The sequence below is a fragment of the Chironomus tepperi genome, unplaced genomic scaffold, assembly GCF_022539635.2.
Source record: "Chironomus tepperi strain 1889 unplaced genomic scaffold, CSIRO-AGI_Ctep_v1 contig_123, whole genome shotgun sequence".
In the NCBI taxonomy this organism is placed as follows: domain Eukaryota; kingdom Metazoa; phylum Arthropoda; class Insecta; order Diptera; family Chironomidae; genus Chironomus; species Chironomus tepperi.
The window spans coordinates 823,287-848,484 of record NW_027226245.1 but is presented as its reverse complement, the minus strand read 5'-3'; the positions used below and the strand labels follow the sequence as shown (position 1 = coordinate 848,484).

Below are 25,198 nucleotides of genomic sequence, written 5' to 3'. Positions count from 1 at the left end.
TTCATTTTCCTATTTGTTAATGTGCATTAATAATGACAAAAGAGGAATTATATTATCATATGGACATGACTTTTTCTTTTCGTTCTGTTGCATAAAATGCTAAAGATTTTTCTGTTTTGTAATGTTATGGGGACAGAGTTGATGGCTGGAAATGGTTTGGATAGTGTAAAGTGGTTAATGGATCGATAATCTGGATCAGGATGGCGTGATTCTGATTAGGTGCTAGATTTGGTTTAAGTTCGGTCAGAACTCGAAGTCGTCTTGTATTTTGTGTGAAAAAGTCGACTTAAGTCGATTAGATTTCATATAAAATTCAAGCTGACTTGAGTTTTGAATTCGGAACTCTGTTAGAATCACGCTGGTCTAGTGCAGGATTTTTGATCAATTAATCGACTTGTGCTATTCAGATACTAATGCTGTAAATTAGCTTCAACATATACTTTGTTAGATATTCATTGTACATTTTTTAAATTTAAAAATGATATAATTCTGTATCATACAGCTTAGCTTGAAAATCATTGTCATATACAATATAAATCTCAATTTAAGTCATTTTATAGATTTATGAACAGACATAGACATTGAACTTTTAATAATCAAATCAAAGAACTTCAAGAAAATCAACTATTTGTGGGGTTTTTGGATAACATTTGCGATACACCTGAGATTAATCAAGCTTTTTCAAGATGCAATAGTGTGCAGCGACACTCAGATTGTCCACAATTGGTCTTTAACATTTGTAGTTGTCTGATAAGTTCAATTTTTAAATGAAAAATATTCAAAACTTGAAGTCGACTTAGATTTTGTATGGAAAAGTTTACTTTAATCGGCTCAACTTCATATAAAATTCGACTATAGCTTTGCAAAAATTCTTCAAATTCAAAATTTCAAACAACATTCAATCCAAGTTCCAAAAAGTGTGTATTTAGGTATCCTAGACACACAAATATGACGATTCTAAGAAGAAATAATTTGCTTTGTTTATGTGAATTTTTGAGAAAAATACTCAAAAAAGATTTAAAGCAGCAAAAAAATAAACTTGAAAATAAATAAGAATTGAAATTTAATTCAATTTCAACTTCAAGTTTTTCTCGGAAAAATTCTCTTTAAAAACAATTTTTCCTTCATTTCTTGGAACGATTCACTTTATAAAAAGTTTATTTGCTTAAAATCCGTAAAATAAATTTGAATTTAGTCAATTTTTTCAAATTCTAGTTCCAGTTTAAATTCTAATTTTCATGTCCAAAATAGAGATATTCCTCCCCCTAGTAATATTAATATAATACACAACCGAATGGATATAAAAACTCTAAAATACAATACACAGGAGTAAACATTCATATTCCTACTAAATTTAATTAATATTTAATGGTTTTTGATATACACATATACATACAGGACATAATATACTTTTTTTTGACAAAAATTTATATATATTTACAAATTAATTATTAATGGACACATATTCATACTCAAACTCGATGTTTTTTGCTGTCTCCTTCATAACACACATATTTTATTAGCTAGACTAAAGTTTGCAGTGCATTTATTTATGGTAAAAGGGAATTTGCTTGTTTATTCACTTTGAGCTGTCTCAAGTCTAGACAGTTTATGTCAAAGTTTTTTGCGAATAAATTTGTTTGTTGAAATTCTGAGGGATTTGAGAGTCGTTTTGGCATGCGGGACCGAGAATGTTTGGAATTTCACTTGTTAGTCTTTGCAATAAAAGTGATGAAATGGAAAGTGAGTTGGTGATTTAATACTTTATGCCCGGATAGCACAATCTGTAGTCACTAGAGCGTCGTTATGTCGCTGTATTAGCGGTTAAACCCAAAGTTGCCCTGCTAGCTTCGTGTTGTCCTAAAATGATGGATTTTAAGCCAATTTAAGTCAAAAAATGCAGTTCGCCGAATTGTGCAGCTCAGGATAGGCAGTTATGCATTCATAAATTATGCCTTAGTTCTTTATACTTAGGGCTATAACAATTATCCTAAATCTAGCCACTCCCAAGCCATAATCACAACAATCAACCAATTCAACCCTAGTCTCCCTAAAGATTCACAAATTCTTAGTCAGTAAATCACAATTACTTCCAATATTTACCAATAAGCCAATTAATTAACCTTAATTAGTTGCTGTACACAATTATACATTTAATTAAAATCAGGGACATTGACAGAGCTTTCTGTATGTAAAATATAACGAGAATAATGTCAGTTTATCCTTGCAAAAGAATTAATAAACTCCCAGGAGACAGACCCAATATCTTTCTACATTTCAATTTGTTTTATAAAAAGATAAAGAAAGTTTTTTTTTTTGCACAAGATGTATATCTTTAACTAGATCAAGGTTCATTGAAGAAATGGGAAAAAATCTTCTTTTTTTTGTTCTCATCGCAACTTATGAAAACTGAGTAAGAAAGTTCGAAGAATTTTGTTTGGTTTTGATCATGATACGAGATAAACTTAAAGAGCTTAACTGTCAATGTCTATAATGTTATTGGAAATTGAACGTAATAAATTGATGAAATTGCATTAAAAATTTGTTTGAAAATCTCATTTAAGTTTGAAAAAAAAAACATTTATTTAATGATGATACCAAAGATTAGATTATAGTTATGGATATACGTGAAGTTTTCAAGGTTTTTAATAGATTTTGCTTATGAGATAGATAAATTGGTATTAGAATGATTATACTTAATATATTGCTCAAGTTATACTTCATATGCTTTGATAAGCATTACAATAAGAGCTTACATCTCCTCATAAGGTATAGATCAAATGCCTTATCTTAAATAGTTAGGTCTTGCAGATAATAAAGCTGTAAATGTATAACAAGTATTTAAATTGAGTTAATTATTTCAATGTCCGAGTGGTTCAGATTTCATCTTCATAAATAAAATCAATAACTAATCGATTCAATGCCAAGGCTACATAATTTCCATCAACTTTTGCAAACACTAGCAGGAAAACTCTATTCATTTCATTTATAGTCTTTAACAGAGCTCAAAGTCGACTTGAATTTTGTATGGAAAAGACGATGCAAGTCGACTGTACTTCATATAAAATTAGAGTCGAACTCGAGCTGTGGTCATTAAGGATCAGGATTTTTAATAGACTTCAAGAGACTCCAATAAAAGGTTTAAATCATCATGTGGATACTTAATAGCTTAAGGCTTGACTGCATATTTAGCAGAAACAGAACACTTTCCTTACAATTTGATCCGAACAGGGACCGATCCAGCATTTTAAGATTTCTGAACGTATGCTCTTATTACTAAGCTATCGGAGTTTCTTGAACTGCTTAGCATTATGTCAATTTGAATTATTATTCTACTCTGAAGGCTTCTAGACAGTGGCATTGTATAGATCTTCACCGTTGATCACTCACTTTACTGTTGATCACACAGCGGTTTCATTTGGAAACTCCAATAAAAAACTTGACTCCATACCCAAATGTCCTTAATTCGAAACAGTTATATCACATCATTCATAGCCTGCATGACAAAAATCTATAAAAATACCAATGAAGTTCCTTCACGAAATTTAATGAATTTTTACAACCTTCAATTGCAATTAATTCAATATTCCAATAATGCACAAATTAACTGATCAGTCACGAACAAATATGCGCTTGAGTCATTCGCCAAAAAAAGCAGTAAAACATTACAATGACCCATCCATACTTAAAATTTCATTCATTCATACACAACACAGTCCATACATACAGACACACATTTTGAGAATATGAAAAAAGTCTCACAAAAAATAATAATAAATAGTAACAAAACAACAATCAGGTTAAACGGATATACACATAAAAAAAAAATAATACGAAAATAAACTTTAGAATGTTATAAGTAAAGAGAAAAAAAAGTCAATGACTAATTAAGAATGAAGAACTATTCAAAGTAGAGCAGCTTTTTTTGGTTGTGGCAATTTAATAATTAATGAAGGGATCAAATAACATACAAAAAAAACAATATTCAGGAACTAATAACTTTTTTTTTTGTTTTGTTTTGTATTTTTTATGCCTTTATTTTTTTTGTTCTTCTTCTTCTTTCCTGTAATTTTCCACGAAACTGCCTTATAATTGAGTGTTTATTAATTACATTTTCACCTTGTTTTCTATTCCATTTTTTTGCTTCTTTTTCTTCCTTACAATAATATTTAGAATGGCCGTGATACGTCATCGAAAAAGAGTGTTGATGATATATTGAAGGAGTTTACATCATTTCCATCAACGTTAATAGGTGAAATAGGTGCAACGCCAAGAAACGAAATGGCAAAGACGAAATTATCTGAGATTGTTAATGGACCGAATAAGCATAAGGTGAGATTTTATATACTTAATTACTTACTTCGATGGCTGTACAGATCAACTGTGTCCATGGCCTCCCTGGAGTTTTTATATGCTGTGGGTTTAATGACAGAGCTGGAAGTCGATATTGTTGAAGCTCGACTCGACTCAAACTAAAATGTGGTCGACTTCAAGACGACTCGACTTGACTTCAAGCTCTGGTTAATGATATGGGGTCGGAATCGAATGATATCAGTGACTGATACATTCATTGTTGAGTTTATGTACAAGTCTTTGATTGTGGGTGGATATAAGAACTTCTGTAAATGAAGGTTGCAAAGTATGTTAGATAGGTCAGGCATAAGAATTACAATTATGTATGCCTTACAAGTTCAAAGCCACAATTTTCAATAGTTTATGACAATTAGCAAGTCTATAAATCTCAATTATCTAATACCAATCACATTCCTAAACATTTCTGTACATAAACACTTCCGATTCATATTTTACTGTCACTTTTGCTTCCAATAAGTTCCATCTGTTTTTAAAAAATCAAATGACACACATTTGACAACTGATTCATATGATATTCTCGGTAGTCATGTGATTGTCATCGGAATTTATCGGAAATCCACTTTTACTGGGCTTAATCGTGACTAACTCTTTATTATCAACTTAACTAATCAATTTCTCTTTCTTTCTTCCAGTATCTCCTTCCAGAACTTATTCTCCCAGGACCAGGTTCACCGCCTCCATTATTAAATAACATTAAGTCACCAAAACCATTGATTCAACCAATTCCTCATCAGTCTCCCGTACAACCTCAATCACAATTACAACCTCCACCATCACAACAACAACAACATCATATACAGCAGCAACAACAACAGCAGCAGCAACAAATTCAACAGCCTGTCCACCAAACAATACCGTCTGTCGTACCTCCAGCGTAAGTTTTTCTAAAACTCGAAACAATTGTTTCATTATAGTCAACAAAATAATGTATGTAAATTATTTTTTTATAGAAGTGTCACTGACCTTGATGTGTCAGACAGTGATAATGACACCGAAAAATCCAAACCAGCTGTGAATCAAGCGTAAGTTCATTGAATTAATTAAAATGCTTTCCATTCATGTTAATTGTGGATATATAAAATTTTTTTTTAGTGCATCGCCAATAAACAATGCATCATCGGCTGAGTCGAGTGAAAGTTCAGAAGATTCCGAGACGTCAGAAGATGAAAATGATCCGCCAGAGCCGGAAAGTGAAGAGGAGGAACCAAAGCCCGAACCAATGATAATAAAGAATGAGCCGAGACCCGAAGTTAAATGGAATTTAGGATCATTTATAAATAATAAGGAAGATCAAAAGTCACCAAATGAAGTTCTTCAATCACCTGAGAATCCACAGGCTGTGAAAACTGATGATAATGATGAAGTTGATGATGATGATACCGATCCCGAAAGTATCCATCGATCACCATCCTTCCATAATGAAAATAGTAATTCATCAATTCACGATAATAATAAATCGGATGGAAGTAATGATGAGAGGCCTCCTCCAGTAACGCAAATACCTTCACAAAAGTCACAACAACAATCAATGCCACCACCATCAATGCGAAGTCCAAAAAATTCAATGAAAAATAAATCAGTCGTTGATGATGCACTTGCCTTCTTAAATGAACGTTTTCCTCCAATTCAACCAATTATGCCACTACCAAGTCTATCAGAGTCTGATGAAAAAGGTGATAATGGTTCAAGTAAGACGAAAAAGAAGTGTGTGACGAAACGATCAAAACCACCACGTGATGATTCCAGTTCTGATGATGGTGGACGATATAGTAGCAGTTCTGATTTGAGAAGACGTGCAAAGAAATCAAGTAGTAGAAGTAAAACGAATAGTAGCAATGATGTCTCACATCCGCTCTCATCGTCGACGCCAAACAATCAAGTTAATCCATCCCAAAATACTTATGATGTAACACCAAGTGATACAAACAGCAATAATGGAGCCAAAAAGACACATCGAGTATCGACATCATCGTCATCATCGAGAAAAGAGCCGAGAAAGCCAAAAGCAAAATCACCAAAAAGTAAGCCACGTGTATCGACAAGTGACTCAACGGATGAGGATGAAAAGAAACCATCAACAGTTACAGTACCAACAATACCTAATAATAAAGCTAGTTCAATGTCATTAAGTCCCGTAAAGCAAGCAATAAGGCCATCACCAATTGATCCATCGTTATTAAAAGAGAAAGAAGTCGCAAAGCGAACAGGATCAAGAACATCACTTGAGAAATTACCAATTTCATCATCAAGTAGTGATAGTGAAAGTGAACCTTCAAAATCGCCTGTCTCACCGCCAACAGCAAACTCATCTGATCAATCAGATTCAGATGATTCAAATCATCATTTTGGTAAAGTTCAGGCAAATAAGACAAAACGTGATAAGAATAAATCGCAAACACTGATGAAGCTATTTGCTTATCCCCAAAAAACGGGTACGAATGAAGGACTTGGGAAAGGTGGTAAAAATGGCGGTAAAAAGCCAATTGGTCAAGTCGTTGTAGTTACGCCTGAAGAGCAACAAACAAATAAACCAAATGACTCAAACATAACAAGTGCCACAAGTGTACAAAGTCATCCTAAATATTCATCACCATCAAGTGCATTCACCGAAAAGCCCTCAGTTATGGTACGAATAGATCTAGCACGTATTGATCTATCAAGACTCAAAATACCACAAGAGAAATTAAAGAATACCGTGATAAGAACGAAAAGTCCAATAATACAAGCAACACCACCACCAGCAGCACCAGTCGTAGCACCACCAACAATAATAACACCACCAGTTGTAGATCAACGACCTACAAGTAGTAATAGTAAAAGTAGTAAAAAGAGACGACGTAGTACACATGATGATGATGAGAATCATTCACAAAATGATAGAAATGGACGTAAAAAGAAAAATAAGACATCATCAGCAACATTTGATCAACTATCTGTATCATCGACATCCTCATCATCATCATCATCATCCTCATCGTCCTCATCATCAGCATCAATAGAACAAAATCATCGGAATAATAATAGTAATAATACCAATAATCATTCAGAAAGTGCTACGTCACGTGTCTCATTTCCACAAAACTTTTCAACAAGCAACGATCGACTGAATAATAATAATATTGATCTTAAATCAAGAGACTTTAACAAATGCTATCACTCGCCAAGCAGTGTCGATACAAAATTACCTAAAATCAAACGTGAACAGTCAAATTATAAGAATAATGAATTTAGAACGATATCGGCAAGTCCAATGAAGGATGGAAAGTCAAATGATGTGAAATCAAATAATAATAAAATAAAGCAAGAAAAGGATAATGATATTAATGATAATGGTGCTCAGGGTATTCGAAATCGTTCGACAAGTGTCACAACGCCTAACTCACATACGTATAAAGATAGAAGGAAAAAAGACAAGAAAGTGCTTGATATTATGACAAATAGTAATGAGATACCGTCAATGCCACCAACAAATCATGATAGGTTATCAACAAATTGTCTTGTTAATGGTGATTTGGCGCCACCAACTATAAAACGAGTCTTTGTGTCGTACTTTGAACGTAGCAATGATGGTTCCGAACAAGCTGAGATGAGGTAATTATTAACGACTTTTGAAAATTCAAAATTTTAACGGTTTTCAAAAATTTAAACATTTAACGGTTTTCAAAAATTTAAATTTTTAATATTCTTTTTCAAAATTTCTCATTTTAGAAGTCAAAATGACTATCTTATCGAGGCGAAACGACTGAAGCATGCAGCTGATAGAGAACGTGACGATTTAGCTCAAGCCATGCTATATTTAGAGGCAGTACTTTATTTTCTCCTTACTGGTGCCGCTATATCAGCTGAACCAGGCAAAGATAAAGTGGCATTTACAATGTTCAAAGATACTCTTCAGTTAATTAAGTATGTTGTATCTGACTCATCATCTACGTCATTGGATATTAATATTTGTAAATCTTATATCACAAACAGATATATTTCCTCAAAATTTCGTAGTCAACAGCAGCACGCAACAATGCAGGGTAACATACACAGTAAAGTCGCTATTTTAAGGTGAGCGATCAATGATGTTACTATGGAATTTGTGGAAGGTCTTATGAACATTGTATGAATGTCAAAGTCAAATTTTAACGGTTTTTAAAAATTCAAATTATTAATTGTTGATTTGCCATTCTTAACAAGTTTGTTCATGCAACCTTCGACCTTTCTAATGCCATTTGACTGAACATGTACTAATAATAACTTTTTTCAATCCACAGCCTTCGATGTCAATCGCATATATACTTAAAATTGTACAAAAGTTCACGGTCCGAAATTCGTGAATTACAGAGAATCATATCAGATTACAAGCCAACTGAAATGGCCAATGGAAATACTCCTTCGCCTTTATCACCCACATCTGTGGGATCTCAGGTGAGATAATTATTTCTTATACTTAATTCTATTGTCTATCTCTTCTTTCTGAAATTGTCTTAATGTACATAAGAATCTCAAAGTTGGATTTTTTGTTGTAACATTTGAAAAAAATAAGAATTGAGCTTTGTCGGAGCTATAACCATTATTTTCTTCTTGTAGAAGTAGTTAAATTCGTTTTTTTTGTTGTTATTTTTCTTTTTTCAATAATTTTTGTTCAATTAATTAATTCCGAGATACTCTTTTTTACTTCATAGAGCTCTGGTTATAGTTCTGGGCAACAAAACACAATCAATCCGCCTTGTTACATGATGCCAATTCAGGTAAAAATTGACTAATTAACTATCTTGTAATTTATTGATGTTTTATTAATTAAATATTTTTCTTTACATTTCTTTATTTTGTATCATTGCAGGTTCACCAAGCCTATCAACGTCAGGGGCAACTATTTGGTTATCTTGTTAGCTGTCACGATTTGTGGGAGCAGGCCGATACTCTTGTGGCGAGGGGCAATCATACAGGTACGGATTTAAGTTCGTTTTGGCTTCTATTGCATGCTTAAAAATTTAGATGATTCCCAATTAAATCAGATCATGTATTTAACGGTTTATAATATTTCAAATTTATCAACGGTTTTCAAAAATTCAAATTTGATTGATTTTTAAAAAATTTGAATTTATACCGGTTTATTTGAATTTTTTAACCGCTAAATTAAAATTATATGAAATTGCTGTAAATTGAGAATTATTTACCAAAAAAATTAAACATTCTGTAACTTAATTTACTAATTTATTTTATTTTTGTCTCTTTTTAGACTTTTTCATCGAGCTAGATCACGAAAATGGACCAATAACTTTGCATAGCAGTTCAAATAGTGTCGTTAAATATGTGCAAGCAGGCATTCAAAAATTGCGACGAAACGTCAATATGTAGAACATGAACTATTAAGTAACAATCAGGCTGCCAAAAAAAACAATATTCAAAAAAAATCTAATATTTAATTTTGTCAGATTGTATGGAGGTTTAAAACGATATAAAAAAAATGGAAGTTCCTTAAAATCAGGCAAAACCCATCCGAAACAATTTGTAATTTTTGCTAAAATATATTACATGCTTTAGTATGCGCGTTAAATTGTAACAAAAAATTATCCTTTTGTTCTTCTAAGTACCTAAATTTATTTTCTTTTTAAAAAAATTCTATTTAAATTAAATTTGATTATGTTTGTAGACGGATTATTGAAATTGATTGTGAAACGGTTGCAGGAAGTCAAGTTTAACTAGTGAAACTGTATAATTGTTTGAACCTTACAATGTGAATTGAACGATCAGTGTTTGAAAACCATACAAATGTTTTACAACTTGGTTTGAGAAACTCAAAACCATACAAATGTAAAGTAATGAAAACTGTTGAATGGTTCTAAGAATTTTTGATGAAATTCGGTTGCACCGTGACAGAATTAAACATTTGTAATGTTTTAATATGATTCAAATTTTGGACATCACAAAAAGTTATGAGGTGACATTTATCAGTGCTTAATTTGGACATTTACAATGTGTGAATGTGAAGTTTGAAAAAATGAATAAAGGCAATGTTAAAGCCATAGTGAAAATTAATACTAGTGACTAAAAATGAAACTGGACTGTTAATTAAATGGCCATAAAAGTGGTTAGTTTGGCATTTTAAGTGCTTTGAATTAGACAGTAAAAATCAATTAATTTATAGATTTTAAAAAAATCTAAAAAATGTTCGTAAAAGTGCCAAAATTATTTCTTATTGGAGCAATTAAAGAAAGAACTTGGAACAGGACTTAGGGACAGTATGGAATGAATTATGAAGGCATCTATACCTTAATAAACTGATAAATTCACCTCAAAACTCAACCAAAAATTCAAATCAATTTCAATTCCTGACTTTTTTTTATTATTGTTTTCTGACGAATTACATTATTTTTGTAATAAAACCTATGCTTTTTTTTATGCTGCATGTCAATTAAATTTGTATCTTTAGACTATTATTTTCATTAGATCAAAATTAAAATTTTTCTTTGTTAATTATAAAATTCTTTTGTTTTTTGTTCTTATTTTTGTTAACTTTTTTTTATGTTTTTTTGAATTGAAAAGCTCGGAAAAATTAAGTTTAAATAAAAAACATTGAAAATTGTTGCGGGGAATTTCTCAAGGAAAAATTAAAACAACAAAAAAAATTAAGGAAAATGAATTCTAAAAAAAGAAGTGAAATCCTTTCATTATGCACACAGGATATAGAAATGGCAACAAAGCGATGACACAGGAAAATAAAAAAGTTTTTTTTTTTTCCTTCACTTTTAATATCCGTAAAAGGAAACTTGAATCATTGCCAAAAAAAAAAAGAATTAATAAGAATGTGAAAGGAACAGAATTGAGGATGAGTAAGATTATTTGTGTGATAAAGGAATTCATTTTAAGGAGGAAAAAAAACAGTTTTTTTTTTATAACAAATTGAAAAGTCACAATTGAGAAACTTGTTAGCTTTTTCATGCTTCTTTTCATGAGTTGCAACATACAAAAAAATTAGTAAAAAAAGATGTGCTTTAGCAAGTTTAATTGTTGATCCTTAATTATTGTATTGGGGATTGAAACAAATTTAATTTGAATTTGGGGAGGTGCAAATGGTTTTGGAATGGAAAGAGTTTTTATGTGCATGCTGTGCTGTTCTGTTGCATGCATAATACATGCAAAATTATGGAAAGCATTATGCTTTGTGCTGTGCATAATTTTCCAATTAATGCATTCGCTCTGAAGAAGAACACTTGAGTCTTTTGCAGTCTGCAATTTGGAAAAAGACTTTGAAGGCGTCAAGGATTAAGTGCTCAAAATTATATGTGCTCAGGAATAATCACTGGCAAATGTTGCTTCATACCAAGTCATACGTTTGGACAAATGTTATGTGTCATTAGTTTCTGCTTAAAACAGATGTTGCATATGCTAATGACATTTATTCATGACTGCATAAGGTGCTGTTCGAGAGTTAAATCATCTTACGTGTCTTGGAAAGCTGTAGCTACAGTTTTTTGAATGTGAGATTGACTCTGTAACTTAAATAAGAGCTAGATATGTGCTAGAAATTAGGGCAATTATTAATCTTGTCTAATTTGAGATTACTTCCTTCCTTCCCTGGCGATACAGATTCATGGCTAAACCAGTTGTGATCAATGGCTTAACTTGACTTAACTTGGTCTAATTTGAGATTTGAATTGTAACTTTTGATTGCATTCTTTAAGCAATTGTGCTTTATGAGCACTTTTAAGCCTAAATTTTGTGGGAAAGGCACTGGACTATGTAATTTAAAATATCCACGAATCGCATTTCTCACCGGACAAATGGACCGGAAACACCTGTCACAGTGATGTCAGGTAAACTTCGCATGTTACCGTTTATACGGTTGTGGAGCCCTAGTGAACACGGTGTGCTGTTTGGAGTCTTCTTTTGAGTATAGGCTATGGATTAATTCTGAATCATACTTAAAGTCCTAAAATATTTAGTGAATTTTATGAAAATTGTTGAGTTACTTGAGCATTGATTAAGAATTAAATATCAATCTTTTAGTAAGGGTTCTTATGATAGGATCTCGACTTTTATTTTGATTTCAATAACTGTTGAGTTAGACGTTAGGAACAGTTCCTTTTGATAGGATTGAAATTCTATTGAAATCTTTTGTACGAAACCAGTCAAAACTATCAGCACAAACTAAGAATAGACCTTTTGGATCACACTCCACTGAAGTCTATAAAATCAATTTATTAGCAGTTAGTATGACTCCCTCCAATGTCGAGACAGCCTCTACTGAATTCAGGACTCCCAATGTCCTATCAACTCTGACCAAAACAACAAGAAGTCAAATAAACCTTAATAATACAGTAAATACAGCAACAAGCCATAAATTCATTAATTTTACAATGCAGCAGGCACAAAACTTTACTTCTGTACCAAACTAACCTATCCCTACCGAAAAAAATATCATTATACTCTCTAAAATAAACTCTTACGTATAAAAAAAGATGAAATTTGCTGAAAAAAAACTAATAAAATTAATAAAGTAAAGTAAAATGAAATCTGTATGAAACCATGTTATAAGACTGCAAAAAAAACTATTTAACAAAAAAAAAAATGAAGATATATATTTTTTCAAGACATAAAGAACTTAAAACAATATTAAAAAAAGTGAAAAAAATGAAATTAAATCCCATAGAAAAGTAAATCACGAGACGGAACCCAATAGAACCAAAATGAAATTTTTACACAAAACTGAATAAAAAAAAAGGATGTAAATGACAATAAGCCTAGATGGAATGAAAAAAAAAACTAAAATTTTGCTTCTAGCTCCACTTTTTTTGTTTGTGTATGGGAACTTGTTACTTTAGCCAATTTTTTTATGTTATCGATGGAAATTTAATTTAATTATTTTTTATTATTATTGGAGCAACTCAGTTCTTTAAACTTATGATTACGACGATATTTTAAATCAGATTTGCAAAGCAGGCATCTGTAGCAGGCAAAACCCGTTCAACTTCTTGATAATTTGTATGGTTTTTATAAACAAAAACCATGCAAATTATCAAGAAATTGTACGGTTTTTGCCTGTCACATGTCACATTTTGCCAGTTTTGCAGCTCTGATTTTATATTATTTCTTTTTTGACTATGCTATTCCAAAAAAAGAATTAAAAATATGAAAAGCCAATGCACAATCACAGTGAAGATTAAATAAAAGAAAAAATATTTGAAATTACCCTTAAATGAATGTGATGATTGAAGATTATGTAAAATTTTTATGAGTGAAAATGTGGATTAGGACAAACAAAATAGGAAGTGAATTTAATTGGAATTGCTTGATAATAATACTTATTGTTGGTTGTTGGATTTGTATTTTACATGATTAATTACATTATCCTGGAATTAATTTATAGGATATGATAATTGAGTTAAGATTTGAATCTGGGGAATTACGCCACACATGTGATGTCGTCATGACACTCTCGCATCATGTCGTCAACACGACAACGTTTGGGCGACATGACGACTATATTGTGTTGCTTTGGAAGACGACAGACTCAATTTGTAGCAATGCCAAATCTATTTAAAATGTTGGATTGATCCAATAATTTGTTAGCGACATAAATAAGAAACTCCAAAATGACCCAGTATATTAATGAACGGAATCCGCATTTATTTGGAATCAGTCGCATTGGATTCATGACGAAGCCTTTTCCGTTTGTGTTGCTCGGACAACAACTTTTCAGTCAAAGTGAAAAGTCCAAGCTATGAATTCTAGTCATGACGAAGATTCTCACAATTATTTTCATGTATTACTTCCTCTACAGTACACAATTTGGACTGTCAGTTCTTCCAATCAATTAAATTTCATCTTCCAATATATAGTTTCAATTATATCAAGTTAATTGACATTTTATCCATCATAGTTTGGATATTTTATGGAAAAGTCATCTGAGGATTCTACACATTGTACAAGTGAGTTTCTGATCCTAGAAAAATTCCTGTCGACGTCAAACTATGTTTTTAACTTTAGAAGTTTTAAAATTCCTGAAAGATATTTAAATCCAGCTAGATTATAATTTTAATCTTGTGAAATTAAAGATTGAAAAAGAATTTAAGCTTGATAAGTCATCCTACTGACTTGCATTCATGGCAATACAACATACCCCATTTTAAGGGTCGAAATCAGCTGTCACTTGTCGTTACGAACACTGCGATACAGCGACACACGTAGTGAACACGTTGTGTTGTTCACGAAGACCACAACACGTAGATCTACAAATTCAAAGTGGCATCCGATCCACTCTAAAATAATTCCAATCAAACAAAAAAATAATTAAGACTAATTACCTTTAAAGCACTTCCAATTAAAATTCACTTTCCACAAAATAACCTAATTACAAGCAATTTTTGTTCTTGTAATGAATGACGATTAAAAAAAGCCGTAATAAAATATTTAAATTAATTTAAGTAAATCGACCTAAAACGTTAGAAGTCGGGAAATGACTCGATTTCGAGTACAACAGAAACAAGTCGATCATAATGATTATCGATCGTGAAAAAGATGAAATTTATATTAATAACAAAAAAACCAATTTGACCATTAAAAAGTGTTGTTTAGAACAATTTATCAATACACATTTTTAATGACTATAGCTTTTTCCTTGGTACCAAAAATTGGTTACTAAACGATGGAACGAGACATATTGTATAAAAGAAAACCAATTTAGTAGTAAATTATTATTATTATCATTGTACATAAATGAAAATCCAAGCAATTAGGCGAAGAAAATTGAAAAAAATGTTTAAATTAATTTTTTTAATTATTAATTTAATTAATTATTGGGGAAGTATATAAATATATTAATTTTTTTTCTATCAAATAAAACATAGCACATAATTATTTTCCGTTTTTTTTTGTCATGTTTTTGGGGGGAAGCATAGGAAGTAAAACAAAAAAAAATTGCATATTATTCTTCAGAGGCTCAAAGGAACCGACTTTTTTTTGAGAGCCTCGAAAAAAAAACCTAAGATTAAGTGAAAATTAAAAACACACACGTTTACCTTAAATAAATTGAAGGAAGTAAGAAACCTATAAATTATTTAATATAAAAAGTGAAAAAAGCAAAAAAATTGTAGAAAATTAGACGAAAAAAAATAAATTTTTGAAACAAATGAAAAAATTGAAAAATTTTACGAATTTTTTGGTATTTTTGATGGAATTATGATTCTTTTTACAGTAAATGCTGGCTTCTTCCTGGCTTCTTTTGATTGCTCATATCCCTCTTTTGTACTGTCGATGACTTTCGTATCAACTTTGCATGAAAATTGAAGTGTTGTGGTCTTCAGTGGTAATTGAGGTTCCGATTTTGGAAACACAAATGATGGATATGCTGAATTCTCCTTGTCGTTGATTGCACTGATATCATCTTTAATTGCAGGTTCTACCTTTTCTTGCTTCACGTCACTCAATGACTTTAATTTTCCATCAAATTTAGGTTTATGGTAGCTCAATTTGGAAATTTCAGCCTTTTTGTCACTCGATGATTGTTGATTCTCAGTTTTTATGTACCCAAATCTTGAATTTACAGCATTGGTTTTACAGCTTAGCTTTGTTGGCACTGGATCTTTAGTATACATATCAACATCTTCTTCAACTGGCTTATAAAATTCCTTGGTAAAAGCATAAGCTCTTCCTGATCCATAATTTGTCTCATTTGGATTACTTGGACCGAAAACATTTGCTAACAGTTGACTCCTCAAATCATTTTCCTTAATAGATGGAACTGCATTGCCTAATTTATCTCGTCCACCAAGTAAAACTATAGTACTTTCATTCAGCATATCATTTGATTCCTCATTTTGTTGTTTACTTCCATTTGTATCATATGAATCTAATGACTCATATTGCTCTAGTCTCAGATTCTCAAAAATACCCTCGTCTATATCCAAATCATCGTATTTAGTCTCATCAATTTTAATTTTAAATTCATCGACAATTCGTCCCAAAAATGATTTGAGCTTTATGCCTTCGAGACGCATTTTTGCGAGTTCCTTTAATGTCTTACTGTGGTTGTCGGCTAATGCTGTTTTCTCACGCAACAATACATAATTTTTATCTTTCAACTCACGAGCTTCACGACTTGATGATGTGAGAACTGTTTCAACCCAGTGCATTTTTTGATCTTTTGCGAGATCTATCAGGCGCTCTTCCATCATTTTCAGTTGATTTTCGAGGTTCTTCTTGTCACATTCGAGATTTGAGACGTAAATTTTGAGATGATTTGATGATAGATGTTCACCACGTTTCAGCTGATTGCTGCATGCTTGAATCTCTGATTTGATATTTAAATTTTCACGTTTTAATCGACGAATTTCCATTTCTTTTGAATTATAGGCTTTCTTCATTTCTAGATAGTGACTTCGTTCACCTTGAAGAATTTTCTTCATTTTCTGCCTTTGATCGTCGACTTCTGCGAACAATGAGTTTCCTTTGCGATCTGTAATGATTATAATTAACAGTATTAGGTAATGACATTAATTCAAAAATCAATATTTCCAAGTTTAATCCAAGGATTAAAGTTAAATCGTAGGATTAAATTCCAAGATTAGCAATCTGAATCCAGAAAATTAACGCAAAGTATACCAAAACGCCCACCAAATAATCTCATAACTTACTATTATCATCAGGTCCAGCAGAATTGCGCAATAACGTCAGTTCCGTTGACATTTCATGCACCTTTTCCTGCAAATGTTCCAGCGCTTCATTTTTTTCTTCCAGCTCAACTTTTTTCGATTCCAAATTATCCTGAACGCATGCTAGTCTCTCTGTGAACTCTTCTATTCTACTGGCACTTTCAGCATATTTAATAGTCAGTTGTTCTGCATGTTCTTTCATCTCATTTATCGTTGTTCGTAAATTTTCATTTTCAATTTCCAGACTTTTTGCATAAGTGTCTGACACTCGTGGTTTAATAGCTTTAACTGCCAATAAGCCCCTTACTTCCTTTAGCTCCTTGTTTAATTGATCGATAATGACACCAAGATCATCAATTTTATTTTCCAATGCAATTTTTTCCATGGTTAAATTTTGATTCTTATTCTTTAATTCTTCATTCCTCCTTTCTATTTGAATTTTTTCTTTAGAATTGACTTCGTTTATTGAATCCAGCTCATTTTGGACGTCACTCAATGTATTTTGCAGGACTTTATTGTGAGAAATTTCCTGATGTAATTTTTGATTTAAGTCATCATTGTTTTCTTTCAATTCTGAGTATTTCTGTGCTAATTTCTCGTATGCATCATGCAGATCATCCTGTGCTAACGTTGATATATCGACGATTGTGTCATTATTCTTATTTGTCTTCATTTTAATAAAGAATTTTATATTTAAAATAAATGATAAATTTTACTAGAAGATTAAAAACACGAAAAAAACCGTTTGAAAATATTTTTTGAAAAAGTAAGCATTGAAGTTGGCTTTTAGATGATTTGTTAAGGAATAAAGCGCTTTTATGGATTTTTGAGAGTAAGTTATCGTTGATTGTAAATAGTTCCAATAATTAAGCAAAAAGTGTGAGTTATATTGCAATGTAAAGTAATTTTTCAAATTTACCGGTTTTTAAAAATTTGAATTTATGGTGATAAATTGACAAGAAGACAAAGTGAACGCTTACTGATCTTATCGTTAAAAAATGTGCTAACATTCGTTCAATACAAAAATTTAAATTGACTTCCGCGCTGAATATTTCTGTTAAAATTGTCGAATTGTTCTCAGTCTAACATATAATTAGGGCTAAAATCCATTAAAACACAATCAAACTAACCTGCATTGAGACTAATTTATACTTAAAATCCGAATTTAATTCATAATTTCATTAAAAATCACCAAAATACAGAAGCACGGAAGTTCAATATCTTCGTTAAGTCAACAAGTCGTGCAGTGTTCCACCGAAAAAAATATAGCGCACAATTAAATGATAAACAATTGAAATGAAAATTGCAAAAGATAGAATTTTTTAAACATTTTGGTCTAAATCCAGGCATTTAACAATGACCAATCCATTAAAGTCGTATATAAATTTAGCGCGTATTGTGTTTAGTGCAGAACCGGCTGAACCAAATGAAGTTTGGGATGAATTTGAGGAGTTTGAAGAAAAATTGCGTGAATTTTATGAAAATTTATTGTGTAAAAATTGTAAACAGCTACTTAATGATCCATGTACGCCGAAAAAGCAACATTTTTCATGTCATCATCGTGTGTGTTTAGATTGTATAGGAAAGAATCGATCAACGACTGTAAATTGTAAGATGTGTAGAGATTTTACGCTTTTTGAGAAGAGCAGTCAAACAAAATTAGTATTGAGGCTGTACAATGAGTTGTGCGAGCTTATAAAAGGAAGCTGGATCTATGATTACATACAAAGGCGGACAAATCATGATACAGGACAAGAGAATTTATCGAATTTAATTGATATTATTGAGTTTGGAGTTAATTATGGACGACCCAGTAATAGTACAGCAAATATGCAGGATGATTCGCCGACAACATCATCCAGTAGTGATGAAAATTCAAATAGTTCTTCTGTTATGAAACCAATACAAAATATAATTAAGAAAGAAAAATCTCCACATGTAGTTCCTTATACGTACCATCCACAAACATTTCCCACAATCTCACCGCTTCCACCTTGTAGTCCAATTCCAACAACTATTGTGCAATCTCCTGATCAATTTCCAATTCAAGAAATCTTTCCAATTGTGGAATCTCCTCAAATTCCTAAAACACCGCCTATAATTATAGTTACAACATCTCCGTCACCAGCATTTTCACCGTCACCAAATATCACTCAAATTTCTCAAATAGTTCAATATTCAGCACCAACAATTGTTCAATCTCCAATTCCTACAATCTCTACTAAACCACAAATACAACAGCAACAGCTTCCAGTACCAAATCAACAATCATCATCATCACCACTTTTAAAGACATCTCAATTCATTTCACATGTCCCAATGCGCGTTAAATCCATTGCTCAACAAGCACCTACGCAAATTAATACAACAAAATCGATTATGAGTCCAATGAAAATACAGCAAACAGCACCAACAATATATTCTGTGATGTACACGGGCAGTGGCAATAAAATTACCCTAAAACGTAAAGCACCGGATGACAATTCATCTATTCCTATCACATCAGATTTAAGCGCTTCTAGTAATAATGTGAGTATGGTCTACTTCCTATAATGTGATTCCACTTTAAAGGAATCGACTAGTTAATAATTAATTAAATTATAATTAATTATATTTTTCGTTTTTAGACAACAACCATTGTAAAGACTGAAAATTTCAAAACGCCACCTGTTCAAATATCAACACAACAAATACCAATTGTAGTTCCAACATCGACATCAGCAAATCTCAATAGTATTTCGACGACGCAGACATCAACATCGACAGCAACAGCGTCTTTATTATCAATGAATATAAATGATTCACAGAAAAGGAGAGGATGTAGATGTGGTAATGCAACTGCTGCACCCGGAAAGCTTACTTGCTGTGGACAACGTTGTCCATGTTATGTTGATTCTAAAGCATGTATAGATTGTAAATGTAAAGGCTGTAGAAATCCACATTATGTTGATGGGCATAAGAAGGTATGTACTGTAGGAATTACTTGATATTTTAATTTAATTAACAATTTTTGACATTTTTAGATGCGCCATCAAGTACCTGATCTTCAAACCCAACAGCAGCAACAACAAAGCTTTCTTGCATCAATTCAGCAGCAAACTGCAATGCTTAAAGAAGTTCACAAGACAACAGGAACAACACCAACGACGGCGATGATAAAAACCGAAGACATGAATCTAGTGGAACCAACATTAATTACGAAAAGTCAAAATTCCATAAATAATTGCATAATAAGTATGAACAGTAATGGACAGTATCAGATAAAACCCCGAATTATAATGAAGGAACCAGTGAAAGCAACAATGAGTCCACTTATCTTTCCAACAACATCGTCGTCAACTGGACAAATTGGAAATTCAAATTCAAGTATTCAAAGTAAGTATATCCATACGAGAAACGACATCGACCGAATAGCACAAAAAAAATCAATAATTTGCATATTCCGCATTTATATTTACAGTAGTTGGCCTTTATTCGCAAGTGCCGATGACAAATGATAAGAAGATTATCATAAAAAATGAAATTCAAACAACAGGAAATGTCGTATCGTTTACGACCGATACATCAAAACAACACTTGCTGGATACAAATTCACAATTCACCACAAATAATCTCAACACGGGCATGCTATAATTTCATCAATGATGATGTGTAATTTACATATTTACCGTAGATGTAAAAGATGAAGATGAAATTTCTTTTTCGTTCTTTTTGGATGTAAAAAAAACAGAAAAACTTGTCATATTTTTGTGCTTGGATGGAGTTAGCATAAAAGGACTGAATGGACATATGATCCTGATTATATGGACTCTAAGTGGATTAATGACTTTAAAGGTTTTGAAGCAAAATGAATCTCATTTGGGATTTTTGGGAAGATAGGTCGGAATCAGTCGATGTACTCAGTATGTCCAGCAAGATTAAACCCTAAATTCAGTCCTTGTGTGCAAGAACTGCACGTTAAACTCGAATTCTTCAAAATAAAAAAGTCATGCTAACTCCATCCACGTACAATATTATTTTAAATTGTGTTAAGACTCGTTCGTGGTTCTCATTCTGTCTTATTCTTTTTGTACAATCCTTAAACATATTTTATTTCATTTATGTTAACTAATAGACGTCATAAAATAAATGCAATAAATGTCATTTATATTATTTTTATTATTTTTTTTTACATATTAATTTAGTTTATACCTCATTTTTTTAATGTAGGACATTTGCAAAATGAATAAGTATGAAGAAAAAAAGTTTGAACAAGAAAATGTTTAGTGAAAATTTTAAGAAATTTTAAATAAATTTACAAAAATTGTGTCATTGAAAAATGTATAAAATTGATGTTTGATTGAAATGAGGCCAATCTTGGTCTAGAAACTGAATTTTCAAAATTGGAAGCTTGGCAGGAGATTTTAAAAATATACTAGAATTTTCAAATCTAAATATCGATTTTAACGGACTTTTCATATTTGAATATTTTAACGGAAATTTCAAATTTGAATTTTTAACGGACTTTTTGAGCTTGAAAATTTCAATAGATTTTCAAAAATTTAACGAAAATTGTCAATTTAACGAATTTTTCTGAATTTCAAAATGTAACCGATTTCTTTAAAATTGCAATTTTCAACGAACTTTTAAATTTTGAAAATTTAACGACTTTTCGGACAATTTTTCAAGTGAGCCTTCGAATCTAAGGAAATTCCATTTGACTTAAAATGTCCATGATGGAATGTAAATTGCATAAATTACAAAAGCTTCATCAAGCTTGACAAACAGCAAACAAAATCCACTGACATCTCAGTCAAGAATCTCAAATTTCAATTAAATTCATTAGCCTTACAAACACTACATTTCGTACCTAATTTTTTTATGATTCTATGAGTCTCTCCACTCCATAACTTGTTGACATTTTTTTCCCTTAAAATTCTGTTAGTCTTGTTTACAGTTAACGAATTTCAATTAACTTGAAGCCCTGTTAAAAATTTCTAAACATTATCACGTAAACACTTAAGGAAAGAAAAATTACAGAACAGAACAGAAGAAAAACGATGAACTGAGTGGGGTTGCTGAGTAAAAAATAGAGGAAAAAGAAGGAAAAGTCTGAAAATTCTATCTAAATCTTTTAATCCAGCTCCCTATTCGCATCAATTCATAATTCAACAAAAGCACACAACAAAAAAAGATAAATTAAAAAAGCTTATCGCACATAAGCTTGGAACATGAAATAGAAATAGGGGAAATAAGACAGTGAAAAGCTCGTTTGGCGTCAACTTAGTGAATAAGAGATAGAAGAGAAGAAAATTCACAAGAATGAGCATTATTTATTAAGAATAGATACTTATAAGTCGCCATCTGACCATACATATGAAGCATTAAGTAGGATTGTCATTGATTTTAATTGAATTTATTGTTTTTGCTTTATAACGGTTCTATGAATTTCAAAATTGGATACACATTTTGAGAAATTTAGCCAAGACACAGTTTTGTTGTGAAAAACCACGTAAAAGTGTGAATTTATTAATTATTTTGGATTTTCTCAGTTTCTAGTGATATTAAACCTGTAATTTAGTTGTGCAAGTGGTAAATACAATCGAAAGAGCAGGAATTGTGCAAATACAGACAAGGTAAGCTTCATATTTCCCATAAAATCATGCTAACAACATGGAAAAATTTGTTTCGTTAGCATTTTTCTTTTCCTATCTCATTTTTTTCGGAAAACATCAGCGGTTTTTCATCGATTTCCATACAAAGTTTTATTTTTAGATTCTTCATTCTGGCAAAAAAAAACTTATTTATCAGTCCATAAAATATTCCAAGACTTCTAATGTTATGCTCATGCTGTAATGTGTATTCAAATATTTATATGTATTCAATTTATCATGTTGAAACATAATATGGAGAATAAGGCATGAATTTGTTGTTCTAAATCCATATTAAAGCGGCTCATTCATCCATGAAATTCTTCATAAAACATCATTTGCGACTATTTTGTTGGATGTTGTTTATTGACCAAGAATACAGAAAGTAATCATGATTTTTGACAGTTGCGCTGCTCTGGATGTTAATTAAGAGCTAAATCACTATTTTCAATCACTAATTACTCTATTCACTCAGTAGATATTCTAAAATTTTCAAGGGTTTATTTATAAAATTCAGAATAATCAGAAGTAGCACAAACCTCAGTGCGATTTGAAATTTGAAGCTTTTTTTCCACATATTATTATGTTTTCATAGAAAATCCTTTTTCCTGCATAGTAATAGAGTTTCAAAGAAAAACCCTTTTCATTCGTTTTTATTATTAGAAGCGCTGATATGAAACACTGATTTTGTCAAAACTTCTTCCTCATACCACATGTTTTTGATTAGATTCGTAAAGTATTGAATGAATTAGAGATAACGAAGACAAAAGCTGTGTATTTAATGTTTATATATTTAATAACTACAATAGAATTGTCAAAATATGCACGCAGCAAGTTGTTACGGGGAGTAAATGCCTAATTATTCTACGTACATTTTTAATTGCTGAACTTTATAATAATCACAGGTTACAATTATTGTTCACCTAATAAACAGCAATATTCAGGTTACAAATAGTTCGATTTCGAGAATTGAAATGGAAGCAAAGCTGTAATTTTTAAAGTCTGAATGTCTTTATTAGAAGTTCCAGTTCGGTCTTCAATTTTAAAGTCAGTTGAATTTGGGAATTGAAACTATTAAGTCATGGATAATCTACCATCGAATGATTCTAAAGGTAATAAGAACTTTTGTCTAAAATAAAAATTTTGAGCTAATATTTGAATCCTCAACAGCCATAAGATACTTCATCCAAAGGGTATCGATGCTTGTGGGTATCGAAATGCCTAGCGGAAGTAAATATCATCCTCGATTTATAATTGTTTTGGTTATCTCAATTTTTGCCGAAATAATGCACGAAACTGGAATTTATGATAACTGGCCACATTTTAAGAATCTTTGCTTGCCGCTGGTCATCTACTCGCTGATCATACAACAGGTGGCAAGGCTTATAAATCGGAATATTCTTGATGATGAAGAGAAGATCAAAAGTCTGCAAACATTAATTCTGAATTTTTACTTACGAGAGGAACAAGATCCAATGAATATTCCAATATTAAATGCTGCAATTAAGAAAATTAAATTCGTATTAAAATGGTACTTGACGTTCAGCTTTATAGTCTATCACACTCCAATTGTAACATCATGGGTCATAAGCTATATCAATGATGATAACATAATTTTTGGTAACCTAAGATTGCCATTGACAACCCTAAATACACCAATCGGATATGCTGTTAATAGTTTTATGATATTTCTTATGAGTATTGTAATTTTTGTCCTTTTTATGCTGTCGGATATGATATTTATCTACCAAACCTATCAGGTTATTGCAATGTCTGAAATATTTATCAGAAAACTTCGTTTTAATGGAATTAAGTTGGTTGATCAAAAGAATCGGATTATCAATAAATTAATGAGACTTGATCATACAAATGATGTCCAGTCAAGGAACGAAAGTTTGGTCCTGGAAAGGAATCTCATGGAAATTGAAAATGAGCTGATCGACATCATTAGGGAACATGAAGCTTACAACAACTACATTAAGAAAATTATTGATTCTTATCAGTACACAGCATTTATGGCATTATCACTTAATTCAATTGCTTTAGCATTCTCATTGATTACTGTCCGATTTTTCTCAATTCCAATTGGATGTGCAATATCTTTAATTCTTTTATTTCAAGTTTTACTGCCTTGTGCTAATGGACATTTAATGATTAAACAAAATGAGGAAATATTGAGTGCTGTTTATGATTTTCCATGGTATGAACTGTCAGTTCCAAAAAGGAAGATATTTCTGCAATTTCTCTTGGTTTGTCAGCATACAAGAAAGTTGATTCTACCGATTCTTGGACGTGTCGATATGGAGCTTTTCACTAAATTTGTCAATGCATCTTATTCGTACTATATGTGTATGATCAAGTTTGTAAAGAATTAAAGCTTCAAGTATTCTTAAAAATGCCTTAAAAAGGAATTCAATCTATAGATTAAAAATATTCAATTAAAATCAATCTGAGACAAAAGAAAATCAATTAGACTTACTAATCAAAATATATTTTCGTAACCAAATGCTGATATTCCCAAGAAAATGCCTTAAGGTGGGAAAAATCTAAACA

At 31.4% G+C, this 25,198-nt stretch overlaps 3 protein-coding genes across 9 annotated transcripts in view; 2 read left to right on the top strand and 1 right to left on the bottom strand.

The window, feature by feature from the left end:
* lilli (AF4/FMR2 family member lilliputian) overlaps positions 1–15,502 on the top strand; it is a 53,765-nt gene extending 38,263 nt beyond the window's left edge. For 5 of the 7 annotated variants that reach the window (XM_070636293.1, XM_070636300.1, XM_070636299.1 and 2 more), the window contains 10 exons: positions 4,174–4,332; positions 5,007–5,248; positions 5,325–5,396; positions 5,467–7,965; positions 8,083–8,277; positions 8,347–8,427; positions 8,634–8,787; positions 9,045–9,110; positions 9,203–9,308; positions 9,602–15,502. In XM_070636293.1, the coding sequence (XP_070492394.1) occupies positions 4,174–4,332; positions 5,007–5,248; positions 5,325–5,396; positions 5,467–7,965; positions 8,083–8,277; positions 8,347–8,427; positions 8,634–8,787; positions 9,045–9,110; positions 9,203–9,308; positions 9,602–9,720 (3,693 nt within the window). In that variant the 3' untranslated portion in view covers positions 9,721–15,502. The remainder of the gene's footprint in view (positions 1–4,173; positions 4,333–5,006; positions 5,249–5,324; positions 5,397–5,466; positions 7,966–8,082; positions 8,278–8,346; positions 8,428–8,633; positions 8,788–9,044; positions 9,111–9,202; positions 9,309–9,601) is intronic. The other 2 variants (XM_070636294.1, XM_070636297.1) reach the window with 2 other exon arrangements.
* Positions 15,170–17,731, bottom strand: LOC139087478 (putative leucine-rich repeat-containing protein DDB_G0290503). The gene is made up of 2 exons (XM_070636301.1): positions 16,998–17,731; positions 15,170–16,819 (listed from the first exon to the last, which is right to left on the bottom strand). Exons 1-2 carry the CDS (start codon positions 17,686–17,688, stop codon positions 15,513–15,515), a joined length of 1,998 nt encoding a protein of 665 aa, XP_070492402.1. The 5' UTR covers positions 17,689–17,731; the 3' UTR covers positions 15,170–15,512.
* A 548-nt stretch (positions 17,732–18,279) lies between these two features.
* Positions 18,280–21,191, top strand: LOC139087462 (E3 ubiquitin-protein ligase MSL2-like). Its single transcript, XM_070636266.1, has 4 exons — positions 18,280–19,544; positions 19,643–19,978; positions 20,039–20,390; positions 20,476–21,191. The coding sequence occupies exons 1-4, from the start codon at positions 18,372–18,374 to the stop codon at positions 20,646–20,648; spliced, it is 2,034 nt and encodes a 677-aa protein (XP_070492367.1). The 5' UTR covers positions 18,280–18,371; the 3' UTR covers positions 20,649–21,191.
* The last annotated feature ends 4,007 nt before the right edge of the window (positions 21,192–25,198 follow it).

What these genes read in the sequence shown, in the direction of transcription:
- LOC139087478 (XM_070636301.1), bottom strand. Translation starts at nt 17,688, where the DNA reads ATGAAGACAAATAAGAATAATGACACAATCGTCGATATATCAACGTTA. An exon ending in TGCTGGACCTGATGATAATA is followed by an intron (nt 16,820 to 16,997) that starts GTAAGTTATGAG and finishes TAATCATTACAG; the next exon opens with ATCGCAAAGGAAACTCATTG.
- LOC139087462 (XM_070636266.1), top strand. Translation starts at nt 18,372, where the DNA reads ATGACCAATCCATTAAAGTCGTATATAAATTTAGCGCGTATTGTGTTT. An exon ending in TAAGCGCTTCTAGTAATAAT is followed by an intron (nt 19,545 to 19,642) that starts GTGAGTATGGTC and finishes TTTCGTTTTTAG; the next exon opens with ACAACAACCATTGTAAAGAC. An exon ending in TTCAAATTCAAGTATTCAAA is followed by an intron (nt 20,391 to 20,475) that starts GTAAGTATATCC and finishes TTATATTTACAG; the next exon opens with TAGTTGGCCTTTATTCGCAA.